At 46.6% G+C, this 15,200-nt stretch overlaps 3 protein-coding genes across 5 annotated transcripts; 2 read left to right on the top strand and 1 right to left on the bottom strand.

Moving 5' to 3' along the window:
- The first annotated feature begins 24 nt into the window (after positions 1-24).
- Positions 25-2,242, top strand: csul (protein arginine N-methyltransferase 5). Of its 2 annotated transcripts, none has more exons than XM_017241998.3 (6): positions 25-485; positions 533-992; positions 1,051-1,216; positions 1,278-1,440; positions 1,497-2,008; positions 2,081-2,242. In XM_017241998.3, the coding sequence occupies exons 1-6, from the start codon at positions 110-112 to the stop codon at positions 2,234-2,236; spliced, it is 1,833 nt and encodes a 610-aa protein (XP_017097487.2). In that variant the 5' UTR covers positions 25-109; the 3' UTR covers positions 2,237-2,242. The 2 variants fall into 2 exon arrangements, with proteins under 2 accessions (XP_017097487.2, XP_070135325.1); XM_070279224.1 differs by having other exon boundaries at positions 26-485; positions 548-992.
- Positions 2,243-2,314: 72 nt separating this feature from the next.
- Khc (kinesin heavy chain) lies at positions 2,315-7,776 on the bottom strand. The gene is made up of 4 exons (XM_017241997.3): positions 7,158-7,776; positions 5,311-5,770; positions 3,147-5,032; positions 2,315-3,085 (listed from the first exon to the last, which is right to left on the bottom strand). Exons 1-4 carry the CDS (start codon positions 7,302-7,304, stop codon positions 2,639-2,641), a joined length of 2,940 nt encoding a protein of 979 aa, XP_017097486.2. The 5' UTR covers positions 7,305-7,776; the 3' UTR covers positions 2,315-2,638.
- A 453-nt stretch (positions 7,777-8,229) lies between these two features.
- On the top strand, positions 8,230-15,113 carry LOC122321085 (trichohyalin). 2 transcript variants are annotated; one of them, XM_070278129.1, is made up of 4 exons: positions 8,230-8,739; positions 8,797-8,875; positions 8,926-14,265; positions 14,319-14,460. In XM_070278129.1, coding segments are annotated over exons 1-4 (5,781 nt in total). In that variant the 5' UTR covers positions 8,230-8,379; the 3' UTR covers positions 14,321-14,460. The 2 variants fall into 2 exon arrangements, with proteins under 2 accessions (XP_070134230.1, XP_070134229.1); XM_070278128.1 differs by having other exon boundaries at positions 8,926-15,113.
- The last annotated feature ends 87 nt before the right edge of the window (positions 15,114-15,200 follow it).

Raw genomic sequence — 15,200 nt, 5'->3', positions numbered from 1 at the left:
TCCATCTAGCGGTATGTAAAAATTTACACAACCCGGTCACACCGAATCTGTCACCGCATTTTTTTGTCCATTTGAAGCACCGGCTGTTGCAACTTGCAAAACGTTAAAAATGAATTACTACGTGTGTTTGCACCAGGACGGTGTCAGCGACATTCCAAAGTTGATTGAGAAGGCCAATTCGAACAACTACAATGTGGTGGCCATTTCGATCAACCCAAATATCTCACCATTTGATCCACATGTATCTGACCCTACCTATCCGGCGACAATTTTGAGTGCCACCGACTGGAACTCCAAGGTAATATTCAAGCTGTCCGATGTAGATGTCGACTCGCCAAATGTGAAGCTGCGTGAGTACTCTAAGGAGATTCTACTGCGCGACATTGCCTGGGCGGAGCACCTTCAAAATGTTGGCAGCATGATGGTACGGCTGCGCGGCCCGGAAAACACGAATCTGGCCGAGATTGTCCTGTCCAAAACAAAGGGTAAGCACTGGAGGCAGAAGCAGGAAGTGGTAACGCCTAATACAAAGACACTTTCCCCCTAGGAAACTGGTTCATTCAAGTGCCAATCACCAATCCCAAGCTAGCCACATTCGAGCACTGCAAAGACGCCACAGAAGAAGAGATTTCTAAGGCGGAGGCCAACGATCCCTGGCACTGGTGGAACGAACTGCGCTTGGCCGTCAATCAGAACTCAAAGGTGAAGGTTGTTGTTGAGCTGAACGACTCGGATCGTCCCGACAAGGAGACAGTCCGACGCTGGCTGGGAGAGCCTATCGAAGCCATCATTATTCCATCCTCTCTGTTCGTCCGAAACCGCGCCAACTACTGCGTGTTAAAGAAAGAGTGGCAGGTTATCATCGGTCATTTCATATCGGTGCGGGCCAACATAATTATTTCCACCAATCCCAACGACAAAGCCTTGTCTCAGTATGCCGATTACCTGAAGAAGCTGATTAACGAGAACTGTGATACCCATGTGCTTAACAGGTAAGGACGAGGAGCCTTGATCACAATTCATCAGTACTTATCGCTTTTTATTTGACAGTTATGAAAATATGCTGGAGATACCTCTGCAGCCCCTCAGTGAAAATTTAGATAGTTATACCTATGAAGTTTTTGAAAGCGATCCTGTGAAGTACAAGCTCTACCAAGATGCCGTTCAGGCGGCTTTGTTGGACAGAGTTACCGAAGAAGAGGCTAAGAAGAAGTTGGTAAGAAGTCCGCTGGAAACTAACCAATAACTGCGTCTATAAATAGTATTTGTGTTAACAGACCGTAGTCATGTTGCTGGGAGGAGGACGTGGCCCCATTGCCAGAGCTATACTGAATGCCGCCCAGATTACAAAGCGCCAAGTGCGGCTGTATATCATCGAGAAGAATCCCAATGCCATTCGCACACTCTCTCACATGCTCAAGACGCTGTGGACCAACAAGGGTAAGCTATCCTACTATCTCAAAATGTGCATCTAATCCAATTCGTAATCCGCACAGATGTGCACATTTTCTCCAAGGACATGAGAGATTTCTCTCCTCCCGAAAAGGCCGACATCCTGGTGTCTGAGCTACTGGGTTCCTTCGGCGACAATGAACTGTCACCAGAGTGCCTTGACTGTGCACAGAAGCTTCTGAAGCCGGATGGCATTAGTATACCGTACAAGTCCACTTCCTACATCAACCCGTTGATGTCTGTGGTGCTTCATCAGAATGTGTGCCAATTGGTGAGCTCTATACCTGCCTTCGATTATGGTTATGTGGTTCTTCTGAAGAATGTGTATCACATCGATGAACCCCAATCCTTGTTTGAGTTCACGCATCCCAATCGCGAGGAGACGATTGATAACACACGCTGCAAGGTGCTAACGTTTAAGGTGAAGAAGGACTGCGTCATGCACGGCGTAGGTGGGTACTTCGACACCCACCTGTACAAGGACATCTGTCTGAGCATTAACCCATTGACGCACACGGATGGCATGTTTTCCTGGTTCCCCATGTTTTTCCCAACTGTAAGTTATATCTTCGAGGTCTCTTTGAGGTCCATATTCAGAGAATATATCGGAATTTGTTTCATTTTCCAGTATCCCAGAACTCTGAAAGAGGGCGACACCATATCAATCAAGTTCTGGCGCCGCGTAGACCCCGAGAAAGTGTGGTACGAGTGGCAGGTGGTGAACTCTCCAGAGGATTGGGAGCTCCACAACGAAGGTGGCACCGGCTATAACATGAGATTGTAGCTGCAAAGCAATACCGACCTCCAAATGATCCTCAATATGTGTTTTTTTGACTGAAAATAGAATCAAACCGAATAGACCTTAATTTGTCTGCGACTTTTATTTAGTTTTATGTTTGAAAAGTTTATAAATACTCTTAACGTAATTAGATGTCCTTACTTATCTGTGGGGTTTTTATTTCGTTTTCTCTTCTTTGTAAAATTTAGTTATTTCCGGGCTCCTCACATTCATTTAATTAAATTAATATTTATTTTTATGTACTCGTATGTATATTTAAAGCGCGGCATATGATCGGGACTCGACATCTTTCTAAGCGAAGGCATTTATGTTAAGTATGTATAACGTAATCCATTTAGTTTAGTGTAAAGCGGAGCTGAACTGGGCGGCGATGGAGGTTGATTGGATCTACGAGTTGACAGCATTAGCCGGAGCCAGCGGCGCTGTTCCTGCACCTCCAACGGCACCGCCTCCTCGGATGGCGATGGCCCCCTGGCCAGCGCGAATCGGCTTGGCGATCTGCGCTTGGGGTCCGCGCCTGCCAAGGTGCTTCTGTCGCACAGCCTCCTTGATGCGGTCCACCTCGTACTGGTAGCGCTTGCGGTCCCGCATAGCACCTTCCTTTGCCTCCTTCAGCGCCGTCTCGAGCGCCTTCACGCGCTCCATGGTCGTACGCAGGCGCTTCTCCAGCTTGGGAAGCTCGCAGCGCAGGTCGGCGTTGTCCCGCACCAACTGCTTATGCACCTTGGTCAGCTGGTCCAGATTGTTCTCCAAGAACGAAATCTTCTGCTTCTGAGCCAGAGAGCCGCCATCCTCCTCAGGCTCCTCATTGACCACGTTTTTCCGGATGCGTGCCTGGTGGGAGATGAGCATTTTAGATGGTAACCAAAGAGGACATTCTTAAATATGAACATACCTGGAGGTCTTGCACGAAGATCTTGCGCAGATTGTGCAGAGTCTGTAGCTCCTTGGCTACGGTGTCTTCGAGTCCCTTAAGGTCCTTGCGCGCCTGCTCCCGACGCTCGTTGGTGAGGATCATGTTCTGCAGCTCGGTTGACTTCACGGCCTCGTCCTGGCGCACCTTTTCGTAGTCGACAGTCATCTGCTGGTGGGCAAGGACCAGCTTCTGGTGAACGTCCTTCATCTCATCCATTTCGTGCTGCTTGGCAGCAATCTCGTCTCGCAGCTCCGACACCTGGCGAGTGTGAGCCTCGCGCAGCTCGTCCATCTGGGAGTCGAACATGGAACGCAGCTCCTCCGCGCGTTGCTTCTCTTCCGCATTGACGGCAGAAACGTGTTCGGCGGCCTTGAGTTTGGCGCATTCCTCGCGCAGCGAGTCGATCTGCTCCTCAAGGGTGCGTTTCTTGTTCTCCGCCTCGCGCATGGACTCCTGCAGCGACTTCATGCGTGCCTCGTGCTGCGAGATGAGCAGACGGTACTCGCCGAGGTCCTTCTCGTACTCGGAGATCTTCTTGTTTGAGTCACTCTGCTGAGACTCCATGTTGGTGCAGCGCAGCGCCATGTTCTTGGCCTCCGTCTTCATCTTGCTGATATACAAGCGCGCCATGGTGAAGTCCTCCTCCACTTTGCTGGCGTCCGTTCCGGCCAGGGCACTCATCTTCAGGTCGATGGCCGAATCGCCAGGGGCGATTGCCTGGCCCACCTCGCCGAGGTCGCGCAGCAGGTTGGTCAGCATCTCGGTGATGCGCTTCTTTTGGTGCGACGACATGTCCTTAAGTTGCTGCAGCTCCGTGGAAGTGGTGCTGAACAGGGTCTGCTTCTGCTGCAACTCCTCGTTCAGGGAATCGATGTCTTTGTTTTTGTTGTCGATTTCCTGAGATTTCTGGTCGTAGTTAACGGCCAACTCCTCGAGGGCCTGCAGCACCTCCTTCACCTCCTCCTTGGCTGATTCGTTCTCCTGCTGGATGCGAGCCATTTCCGACTGCAGAGCCTCGTACTCCCGACGCGCATTAGCAATCAATTCTTCTTGCTCCATGACCTGCTCCTTCAGCTGCTCGGCGTACTGGCTCTGCTGGTTGATCTCCTCATCCTTGTCGTCCAGCTGCTGATAAAGCCTCTCGCACTCTGTGGCCAGGCGGGCGCGTTCGTCCGCAGTTACCGAGGCGGACATGTTGGCCAGAGCGGTGCGCTGAGCGGCGCTGGCAGCCGCCTCCGCCGCCGCCGCCTGCTGTTGCGCCTCCACATCAAGATTCGGCGTGCTGACGTCCATGAGATCATCCATGTTGATTTGTTCCTCAGCCTTGACGGTCTCTCCCGACCGCCAGCGCGCCAGTTCGAGCTCCAGCTTCTCCACCTTGCCCTTGAGTCGGGCGTTCTTCTCCTTCTCCTTCTCGTAGCGTCGCTTCCACTCCTCGGCGGTCAGCTCCTCGTTGACGCAGACAACGTTCTTCACGGTCTTGGCACGACGGCCGAAGTCCAGGGTGGATTTCGTTTCGGACTCGTTGAAGCTGGCCGGCGAACAACAGATGACAATGGTTGTGCGTGCGTTGCCTCCCAACGACTCCTGCAGGATACGCGTCAGCTTGGAGTCACGATATGGGATGTGCGTTTTGTTGCCATCAGCCAGCGCCGAGATCACGTTTCCGAGGGCCGACAGGGACTTGTTGATGTTCTTGGCCTCGTCGAGCACCGTACCCTCAGCTCCTGTCTTCGAAACCTTTTCGGAACCAGCCAAATCCACCAGGTAGAGCTTGCCGGAGAGCTTCTTCTGGTTCTCCAGATTCTCCTGCTTAACGTTGATGAGGAATACTGAATGCGAACGTGAAGAGTGTTCATTCATGTCTGGAAAGAGTTTATTGTTTAAGTCGGTGTTCTAAAATAAGTTAGTAGTAGATGGGGTCTGGAAAAAGAGCATTCCTTAAATATTAATTTTCTATATGACATAGATATCCAAGCATAAAAAGATATAGTTACAAAATAAACATCATAAAAGATAAATGATAAAAAAATAAATAAATAAAATCCATGATATGCCAAGATAAGGGTGTCTTTTTTTTATAAACCAATAAACCCTACAAAAGTAGCTCTTTTCCAGACCACAAATGGAGATATGGACTCACTTGTCACAGCAATGTGACGATTGGATTTTCCCTCCTCGATCACCTCGAAGACGTCCTCCGGCGAGGAGACGAACCGCTCTGTGGCTCCCTTGACGTAGGGAACACGGTTCTTGTCCTCGTGCACGCTGAGGTTCACCTTGGAGACATCAAGCAGGTCCCGGATCTTGTCCATGTAGATCTCATAGTAGGAAACCTTGATGTGGAACTCCAGGTTCACCTCCATCGCATAGATGTGATTGAAGATGTCGTTGACGATGCGAGGAATGATACCCTGCTTCACCGAGTCCCCGATCACGCCCTCCATCGTGTGCGTCTTGCCAGACGAGGTCTGGCCATAGGCGAAGATCGTGCCGTTGTATCCCGCCAGGACGTCCGTGACGATGGACTTGGCCGCCTCATTGTACACCTTTTCCTGCGATGCGTTTGGCTTGAATACCTTGTCGAACAGGTAGACCTTGCCCTGCGAAGTAAGATGAGTGGGTTTGGGTTTAGCGTTTGGTAGTAGTTTCTCCCGGTGTATGTATTAGATGCGGTGAAATTTCTTTCAGAGATTCCCTCCTTCCCCCCTTTCTGCTTTCCCCCTGACTGCTTTCAAATCATTTTCAACGCATGGCCGCGAAGCAGATTGTAATTATGAGCATCAGGAAGAAATGGGAGGGGGGGGGGGGGGGGGGGGGGGGGGGGGGAAGAATAGTGAATAACGAGCGGCGAAAGAGAGATAGTCGGAGAGAGAGAAGTGCCAGTAATGATAATCTATATGTATGAAGACGACAGCGGCGTAGGCTAGAGGGGATTCAGTTCCCTCCAATTATTTCTACTTAAATTACTCGACAACGAAACCAAAAACCAATTAATTTAATTTCTTTAATTTAAATAATTAACATTTAAATAATAAGACTAACCCCCCGCTCTTAAGATTGATTCTAGTTCCACCACTGTGCTGGGCTGAGGTAAATAAATGCTGACTTTTTCGGTTCTCCCGGTAGAACTGGTTCAATTGCTAAACTGCTATGTATTTCCAGGAAAAATGATGGACTACACCTGTTCCCCGGTTTTGAGGAAAACCAAAGCGGGTTCAACGCTCAGTTATGAAATGGATTTCATGTCAGAAAGCGCCAAAAACTATACAAGCAAATTCCATTGCCTCCCAGTGTTGCTTGTATTGTTTTCTTTTTTTATGGCTGGCGTGCATGACTCACTAGAGCCGGACGACCGAGGGGGGCATTGGGGGAGCACCACTGGCGCGTGTGTATGTGCCGCTTTCAGCTCCTCGCCACTATGTGTGTGGGGAAGTGTAATGTAAGTGAGGTAAGCACTGGAGGCGGACTGGAACTCTAGAAAATGTTTGCTGCAAGAAGGTTACCTAGCTGCTGGCTGTGCAGTGCAGGGCACCTACTCTCGTATTTATGTTTCTCGACCAAAACACCAGCTTTTGTGGGTGGTATTCCTTTTCAGTTTTTTTGTTTTGTCCGCTCACACACCCTGGTCCGCCCTCTCGCTTACTCTCTCTGCGGAAAATCAATTTCATGCAAAACGCCTATTGATTTGGAGTAGTTTTTTTCGGTTGCCTAAGATATCTCAGGTATTTCTTTGGCGTTTTTGTCTCATATTTCTTGGGCAATTAGTCAGTGCCACCAGTGCTGGCTGGTGTCAGTGCCTCTCTCTTTCGGCTGCCGCCGTTCCAATTGGTCGGCGAAATGGGAAGGGTAATGTACGCTAAAAGGCATGACGTCATGACGGAGCACGCAGAGATTAATGCATAACACAGAGTGGGGATGTGACAGATCTCAGGTTAAGTCCGGGCTTGTGTCAGGACATATCAATGTTAATGAGCAACCAATACTTACTGCTATAGAGATGCAATTCTCCTCCACATTGTTGGGAAACTTGACCACGAACTTAGACCCGGCCTTCTCCTCGCTATCGTTAAGCGGTCGGAAACGGCACACGACCTTGATGCTGTCCTCGGCGGGGATCTCGCGTTCCGCGGACATTTTCGCGCTGTTTCTGGCGGAGATTAGCGCTAGAGATCTAAACGCGACAGCTGTTTACGTGGATAATCCCAGCGCAGGGCGCTCTATTCATCTAACACACGATATTTAAGCGCTAGACACACCACTCGCGGTTTCCGGTCCCGAACCAAGATGAATTGCAAATTCCGATTCCTGCGTCCCGATTTTCCGATTCCCTCGCACTTGAGAAAATTTTTGGGGCGGCTCAGCCTGAGATGCAGTGAAAATTTTGTGGTTATACCAGACGCAGGTCTCGCTGCTTCCTCACGGCTCCGGATCTATGGGCTATCGGTACCAGCAATTGTAGTTGTCTGCCGCTTATGTTTTCACAAGCCCGGAATGATAAAGTGCGGCTGATAAATGCACTTTTCATACGTTAGTAGGTCGGAATTTGTGGCACTCCAATTTCATAGGGTTGTTCATTCTAGAGGTGGAGGCACATCGATAAAAACACCGATTATCTTAAAATGTCTGGCAGCCTCTAAAAAAAGCAGTAATTTTTTGGTATTTTTCTGACAGCACAAATTATCGATACTTTCATCAAAATGTCAGAATGATTTAAAAAAAAAAACGTTATTTTTAATTCAAAAGGAAAGAACTATAAAATAAGAGTTTATGTTCAATATTTTGTATATAATTGTAGAAAAGGATAACATTCTGCAAATAAATCTAAAAATTTGTACTATCTTTTTAGTTATAAAAATATAGCAACTAAAACCGTTGATAAACTTATTCATTTATAAATTAATTTAAAAAACATGTTTCTTATATATTCTTTATTTTAAGGGTTTTCGGGTTTTGTATAAAAAACAAATCTTTTAATTATAAAATATCAGCACAACACATTAAAATAATCAGCCAATGTCTTTTTCATTTATTGCCAAAATTTTTAAAATTTACTTTGGCAACGAAAAACAGTTGCCAAGCCTACGTTTTATGCTTTTTTTATACTTCACACTTTGAACCACAATCAAAATTCAAAATTTCACCCAGGACTACACTATGGTAGATTGAAAGCCGGAGATTCTGAGAACGAGTGCGAGGGATTGAGAGCAAGATGGCCCCCAAGGATTACTCTACTTACCTGAAACTCGAGCGCTTGAAGGAAGAGAACAATACCCAGAAACTTATACGGCTATACCGAGACAACGACTGCCTTTGGAATCCCCAGTCGTCGGGTTATCACAGTGCGTCCGTCAAGGATGACGCTTGGCGGAGGGTAACTCGGCTGATGAACAGCGGACTAACTCCTGACCAGGTGAAGCTTCAGGTACTGGCTCTTCGCAATTACTACGATAAGGAGTGCACCGCCATACGGAAGAGCCAGTTGGAGGGCTATAGCTATCTCCCTCGTCGTGCGTACTTCGAGGATCTACATTTTTTGAAAGGCCCGGATGGACTTACTGATCCTAAAGGGGTATGTCTATTTTTTCGTCAGCCCAGAAGAGTAATTGAACTTCCTGTATGCACCCAGGATGAAGGGTCTCTGGTGAACGCTTTAGTGCTAAAGGACGAACGGAACGATTCGGAGGAAACTATTTGCGAAGGAGCAGGTGAGTCTAAGACAGTACTTATTGAAAGTTTTTCAACCGAATGATCTCAGTGTCTTTATGCCCCGGTTCGAGCGAAACCAAGGACAATTATACCTACTACAAGTTGATCCTGGAACCCGAGCAGGCATCATTATCAATAAAAAGCCGGGATGGTGTCGAGGGCATTATAGGCCGATCGGCTTCCGGGAATGATCGATGGTATCCCACCTCCTATTGCGTGAAATGTGGTCAGGAGACGGGTGAGAATCCCTGTATAGGGTGCTGTGGACGAGGAAAAAGATTTTGTGCGCCGAGAGAACCATCTTTAACTTCTCTAAGCCAGGATGATAGTTATTACTCGATGAGGAAGCCCCAAAGAAGGAATCAATTCGATGACGACCAGTGTTCATATTCTCGCTGTAGTCAGCCCCGCCAGAATTTTCGATCAAATTACCAACAACCTCAATCACAAGGTCCTAGATATCAAGAAAGTTCCTGTGATTCTGTATGCAGTGAAAGTACCTATGTAGACATGGATAACGGCTCGGACGACTGGCCAAGTCCACATCTTTGTGGTCAAAGGCGTCCAAAAGTTACGCCTCGATATCGTTATGTGGTATCGGATCACGGCCTAAAGGAATGTTGCAGTAGCAGTTGGGAACGCAATAATGAGGCAATATGCCGGCGTCTGCAAGCTCAACTGGCCAAGCAATCCAATCAAAATAAATGCTCCTCTCCGAGTCAGAATTCCGGCAGAGGATCCTGTAATCGGAATTTCCGTTACCAGTCTGGCGAAGATGAGTTGAATGTAATGTTGCTAAAGGATTGCCGATGCCGGCAGTCCCAGGCCATTAATTGCCAATGTGCAGTTCATTCAGAGCTCTATAACAATAATTCGCCCCAACAGGATCCCGGACGTTTCCAAGAAAATCAGCCAAACCCACAGCCCCAGACTCCACCCAGTGAGAATCCACCAATGCAAGTTACGGAGCGCTATAACGATGATCAAATGGAAGTTCCGGATCGCTATAACATCGAGCAAAAGAATTATTCAAGCTTTCCCTGCGATTGCCAGTGTAACAGCTTCCGCCAACAACCCCATCAACCGCCCAGTTACTACCAACAGAACCAGTACGAAGAGGGGCCCACGAGCTATCCCCTCCCAGCAATGCCGGATACCACCGCACAAATAGATCAGTACGGAGAAATGGGTGTGCCCTGTCCGTTTCTAACCAATTTTGATCCATCCACTGCCGAGCCACAAGCTCATGTGTACTGCTACTCCACGGAGATGTGGCCACAGGATACAGGTATGTGTGAATCGTGCAAAAGGCAAAATAAATCCTGCTGGTCAACGTGTCCTGTGTATCGGCGGAGTAATGATGATCGGTCAGAGCTAGCATGTGATACCGTTTGTAATGGCCCTTTTTCCTCCAACAGAGGAGCGCCGGATAATCGAAATGTGTATTCGGAAGAATCCGGTGGCGTCGTCAATCAAAAAATACCATCAAATAATCTAGAGGAGCTACCCCGGGAAAATAATATGCCGGAACAAGAGGACAAGTCCCTAGATGGTCGGCAGCGAGCAGACGTTGGAGAATCCTCTGATGAAAGAAGTAGAGGTCGTCCATATTCCAGAGGGAATAATGAAGAACCTTCAGTAAGAAGCCAGCGCGATGTCGCACTGGATCCATTTCTCGAAGAAAACTTCTGTAATGAAGCTGCTTGTCGAGAAGGTAGAGATTGCCGTATTGGATATGAAGATCGTCCTCGCCAGAAAATAGATCGCAATGATGAAAGTTCAATGAATTCAAATTATTCGAATCAAAGGCGGAGAATAAGAGGGGATGTACCAAGCCATGAGAATCCAGAAAATCAACAAATTCAACAGCAGCCCTTAAATGAAAATTACGTCCAGGATCAAAAGTTTAAAGCTTATCCATTGTCCACAGACGTTTCGCAATTTGGGAAGTGTCCTGAATCCTGTCCCAAATACAGACGCAATGGCGACTACCGAGAAGACAGAAAGCCTATGCCATCAGCCGACCGTAAAAACCAGGAATGGAACGGAGAAAACATTAGTTCCAGATCCAAAGGTCTGGACGATCGTGATTATCAGGACGAGCAACGAGGAATCGTAAGTTCCAGATCAAAAGGTCCCGAAGTACCTCTGCCGCCTGGCTATGAAGCTGAGAATGAAAAACCACGAGCCAAGACCAGGCCTCAAGACGATCGAAGCTACCAGGAACAGAACAGAGAAAACATGAGTTCCAGATCAAGAGGTCCAGAAGATAGTATTTACCAGGACAGGCATCGAGGAAGCATAAGTTCCACATCGAAAGGGCCCGAAGTTCCTGCGCCGCCTGAATATGGGTCTGAGAATGAAAAACCTGAACCAAAAATAAGGTCAAAAGGTCCAGAAGTTCCTCTGCCTAATAATGATGAATCTGATAATGACCAACCTCAACCCAAGACAAGAGCTCTAGATGATCGGAGCTACCAAGAAGCGAACAGAAGCGTAAGTTCCAAATCAAAAGGTCCAGAGCAACCTGACTATGAATCTGACAATGAACAACCAGTGAAGAAATCAAATAAAATGCCAAGATCTAAGGATGATTCTGATACAATGGAGGAGAAACAAATTGGGAGATCTAAAAGCAATTATGAAGATCAAGAGGAGAATCTTAATTCCAGGAGGAGATCCTTTGATGAAAAAACAAATGGATCGTCCAATCGTTACGAAGACAACTGCGTCGATGAAACCTGTCCAAATATGGGAGCTAGAAACCGACAAAGAAATTATCGAAATAATAACACAGAGGTCCCTGGATGCAATAATAAAACGTGTCCAAGACTGAAAAGTATTTCTTACTTAAGAGGAGGTGATGGACGGAGACATTACCGAGAATCGTTTAATGTTGAAGATCAAAATAGGAATTATAGAAATGAACGCCGACATTATAGACCCCAAGAGGATCGCAGAACTAGACGGCAGTTTGAATGCAACGATTGCACCAACGATAAATGTCCTTACAGAGAAGAAGAAAATGTGGATTATTCTGATGAACCCCTCCCTTCAAGACAAAATAAGGATCGTAGAACTAATAGACGGACGAATGATGAAAACTGCACTAGAGACACATGCCTTTATAGAGATGACGAAGAGAAGAGTTATTCAAATGGTCGTCGTCCTTCAAGATCACGAAAAAATCCTACTAACCGGAATGCTGATACTGAAGCTATACTTCCTGAAGAAGACGATCGAAATAAGAATTATTCTAAGAAAAGACCTCAAAAAGGTCGTATTACTAATCGGGACGCGGATGAAAACTTTTGCACTGACAAAACATGCAGATACAAAAAAAAGGATTCATCAAAACAGAATGAAACTGAAGAACGGAAAAAGAGGAGAAAGTATACCGAATCCGAGAAGATTCTAAGTGACAACGAGAAGAATTATACCAGAAGATACAAAAATAATGGGGATGCGGATGAAGACTTTTGCTCTGATGAAACATGTAAGTACAACCAAAAGGATTCATCAAAAAAGAACGAAACAGAAGAAACGAGAAGAAATTCTACCGAATCCGAGAAGATTCTTAGTGACACCGAGAAGAATTATACCAGAGGATACAAAAATAATCGGAATGCGGATGAAGACTTTTGCTCTGATGAAACTTGTGAGTACAAAAGAAAGGATTCATCAAAACTGAACGAAACAGAAGAAAGAAACACGAGAAGAAGGTCTACCGAATCCGAGAAGATACTAAGTGACAACGAGAAGAATTATAAGGCAAGGTCCAAGAATGATCGGGATGCGGATGAAGACTTTTGCTCTGATGGAACATGTAAGTACAACCAAAAGGATTCATCAAAAAAGAACGAAACAGAAGAAACGAGAAGAAAGTCTACCGAATCCGAGAAGATTCTAAGTGACAACGAGAAGAATTATAAGACAAGATCCAAGAACGATCGGGATGCGGATGAAGACTTTTGCTCTGATGATACTTGTAAGTACAAAAGAAAGGATTCATCAAAACTGAACGAAAGAGAAGGAAGGAACCCGAGAAGAAAGTTTAACGAATCCGAGAAGATCCTAAGTGACAACGAAAGGAATTATACTAAAAAATCTAGAAATAATTCACCTCCAAAGAGCCCACGCTACCAACCCAGAACTAGGTCTGTAGAGAAAAGAAAAAAAGCATCTCCGAGCTCTAAAAGTTCCAATAATGACGACTGTGACTGTGATTGGGAGGAGAAACTCAGGGAAGAAAGGTCAGAAAGATATAGAAACCCGATTTATGATGAGGAATCTGAAGAAAGGTATCAGAACGACTCATCCAAGGGTGGGGATCGATCAGGAAGAGGATTTTTAAATTACCATTTAGCTAACCCAGATGAAGATGTATATGATGACGACTATTACTCCGATGATGACAGAGGTAATTATACTGAAAGGGACACGAGAAAAAAGAGAAATTTAGACGATTGTAGATGCATTGAAGAAGCCCCAGCCACCTCGTCCAGGAGAAAGAGCAATGGTCGGTCCCAAAGATCGGACGCACCGAGATATGACAATCGGAGTAAAAGGGACGATTTTGATAACGGTTATGATGAAAATGAAGAAGCATATGATAGAAATAGGAATCCAAAGCCAGCCCCGCCAAAGGAAATGAACGTAACAGAAACATCTCCGTACCTTTCTGAATATGACTGTCTTTGCAGTGATGAAGAACTTTATCAGAGAAATGCTAGGGATCAAAAAGGTAAAGACGATCAAAATCAAAAAACCACCAAAAATCCACCAACAGATGAAACAAAAGACCAGCAGTCGACTGATGACGATAAAAAGCCCCAGGAAACTGAAGAAAATGTATGCGAATGCCATTCTGACTCCGATGAGAAAATGAAAGCGGATGATCCAGAAGCAGATGGGGTCAGGGTTACGCGATCTTCGGCTGGAAATGGTTTGGTTTCATCGAAGAGTCCTTTTCTTTCAAAAGTCAAACGAAATGTTCCCCTTGGTATCACCATACTTGCCCCAATCAGCATCAACAATAAGCAGTTTGAAGTTGTCCAGAAATTCCCCGTTCACGACATGACCACGTTTAGTCTCAAGGAACAGGTACAGGGACTAAAAACATCCTCACAGGACTCCGCCAGAAATCCCATACCTGTAAAGAAAAAGCCCACACATAACAATAATGGAGCATCAACGTCTTTTGCTAAACCTTCTAAGCCAAGTCCCAATCGTCGTGGATCGGTTACTCCAAAATCCCAAATGGTGGAGCCGATCAAGCGACGAACTCAAGTTTCCAGCCACTCCAATCCTCAGAGCAAGCACATGACCCCGCTAGGCAACCGGCGGCCAACCACAAGGAAGCAGGAATATACCAAGGACTCTGACAATTGCAAGTTTCTCTTTGACATAAATTCGGCACAATATTACATTTGCAAATTACAGGACGACGGTAGTGCCAATCAGTACCTCATCCTCATGCCGATGGAGGCGATTGGGGGTCTCGAAGGCCTCGGGGAGGTCCCAGGACACAGTTCTGCCAAAGACCGGCGCTACTGCCCTCGGCAGAGTTCCGGCTTCCAGAGCGTGTCCTGGGCCCATCCGGAGTCCACGAACCAATCCCAAGAAACACAACAGTCTGAGAGACGCAAACAGGCGGAGTGCAATCCCATATTGGACGCAATTGAAGTAAACAAAAGCCACATTCCCTCGGAGGTGACGGATCCCAAGAAATCCATTCCCATTTCACGAAAGATGCGCCGAAAAGTTGCAACGAAACCGATGACATCCAAGGCTAGAAAACCATCACAAAAGGTCAATACGAAGGGCATTGAAGAGAACCGGACCCCCAAAGGTGATATGGAGAACCTTGACCAACCAATAGTTTTCCTGCATCCTCCTGTGGCAGACTTCCGACCCTCGAGATACTCTTTTGATAAGGAAGCGGTGGAACAACACATTAAAGTACCCGACATCGTAGTCCATCCGGCCCCAAAACCCCTGGCCAAAAAGGCGCCTAAGCCGCCCGCCAAGCCCAAGCGAACAGTCCTTCGGTGATAAATCCATAGCTGTTATGTCTTAACACATACTTCCCGGCCATGGCCAACGATTCATATAAAGTAACAGCAACCAACCGAAGCCTCAGGACTCAGCTGCCTTTTATTCAATTGTGAGGAGTTTTATTCCAGGACTCTAGGGACGTTACGCTCTGTAGCCCACGCAGTGGCAGTATCAGTATGGGGTGGGCTCGTGCTTTAGGGTGGGGGTTTTCCCAATTTTGACATTCTGCTATCAATGAACTTTTCAGTAATTAATTTACGATCGATT

The sequence above is a fragment of the Drosophila bipectinata genome, chromosome 2R (genome assembly GCF_030179905.1).
Source record: "Drosophila bipectinata strain 14024-0381.07 chromosome 2R, DbipHiC1v2, whole genome shotgun sequence".
NCBI classification, from domain to species: domain Eukaryota; kingdom Metazoa; phylum Arthropoda; class Insecta; order Diptera; family Drosophilidae; genus Drosophila; species Drosophila bipectinata.
This window is presented reverse-complemented; position numbering and strand designations above follow the sequence as displayed.

Excerpts from the sequence above, each read along its gene's own strand:
- csul (XM_017241998.3), top strand. The coding sequence starts at position 110 with ATGAATTACTACGTGTGTTTGCACCAGGACGGTGTCAGCGACATTCCA. Across the intron at positions 486-532 it reads TGTCCTGTCCAAAACAAAGG|ACACTTTCCCCCTAGGAAAC; the intron begins GTAAGCACTGGA and ends CCTAATACAAAG. Across the intron at positions 1,217-1,277 it reads AAGAGGCTAAGAAGAAGTTG|ACCGTAGTCATGTTGCTGGG; the intron begins GTAAGAAGTCCG and ends TTGTGTTAACAG.
- Khc (XM_017241997.3), bottom strand. The coding sequence starts at position 7,304 with ATGTCCGCGGAACGCGAGATCCCCGCCGAGGACAGCATCAAGGTCGTG. Across the intron at positions 5,771-7,157 it reads AGAATTGCATCTCTATAGCA|GGCAAGGTCTACCTGTTCGA; the intron begins GTAAGTATTGGT and ends CTTACTTCGCAG. Across the intron at positions 5,033-5,310 it reads TCGTCACATTGCTGTGACAA|ACATGAATGAACACTCTTCA; the intron begins GTGAGTCCATAT and ends AACTCTTTCCAG.
- LOC122321085 (XM_070278128.1), top strand. The coding sequence starts at position 8,380 with ATGGCCCCCAAGGATTACTCTACTTACCTGAAACTCGAGCGCTTGAAG. Across the intron at positions 8,740-8,796 it reads GACTTACTGATCCTAAAGGG|GATGAAGGGTCTCTGGTGAA; the intron begins GTATGTCTATTT and ends GTATGCACCCAG. Across the intron at positions 8,876-8,925 it reads AACTATTTGCGAAGGAGCAG|TGTCTTTATGCCCCGGTTCG; the intron begins GTGAGTCTAAGA and ends GAATGATCTCAG.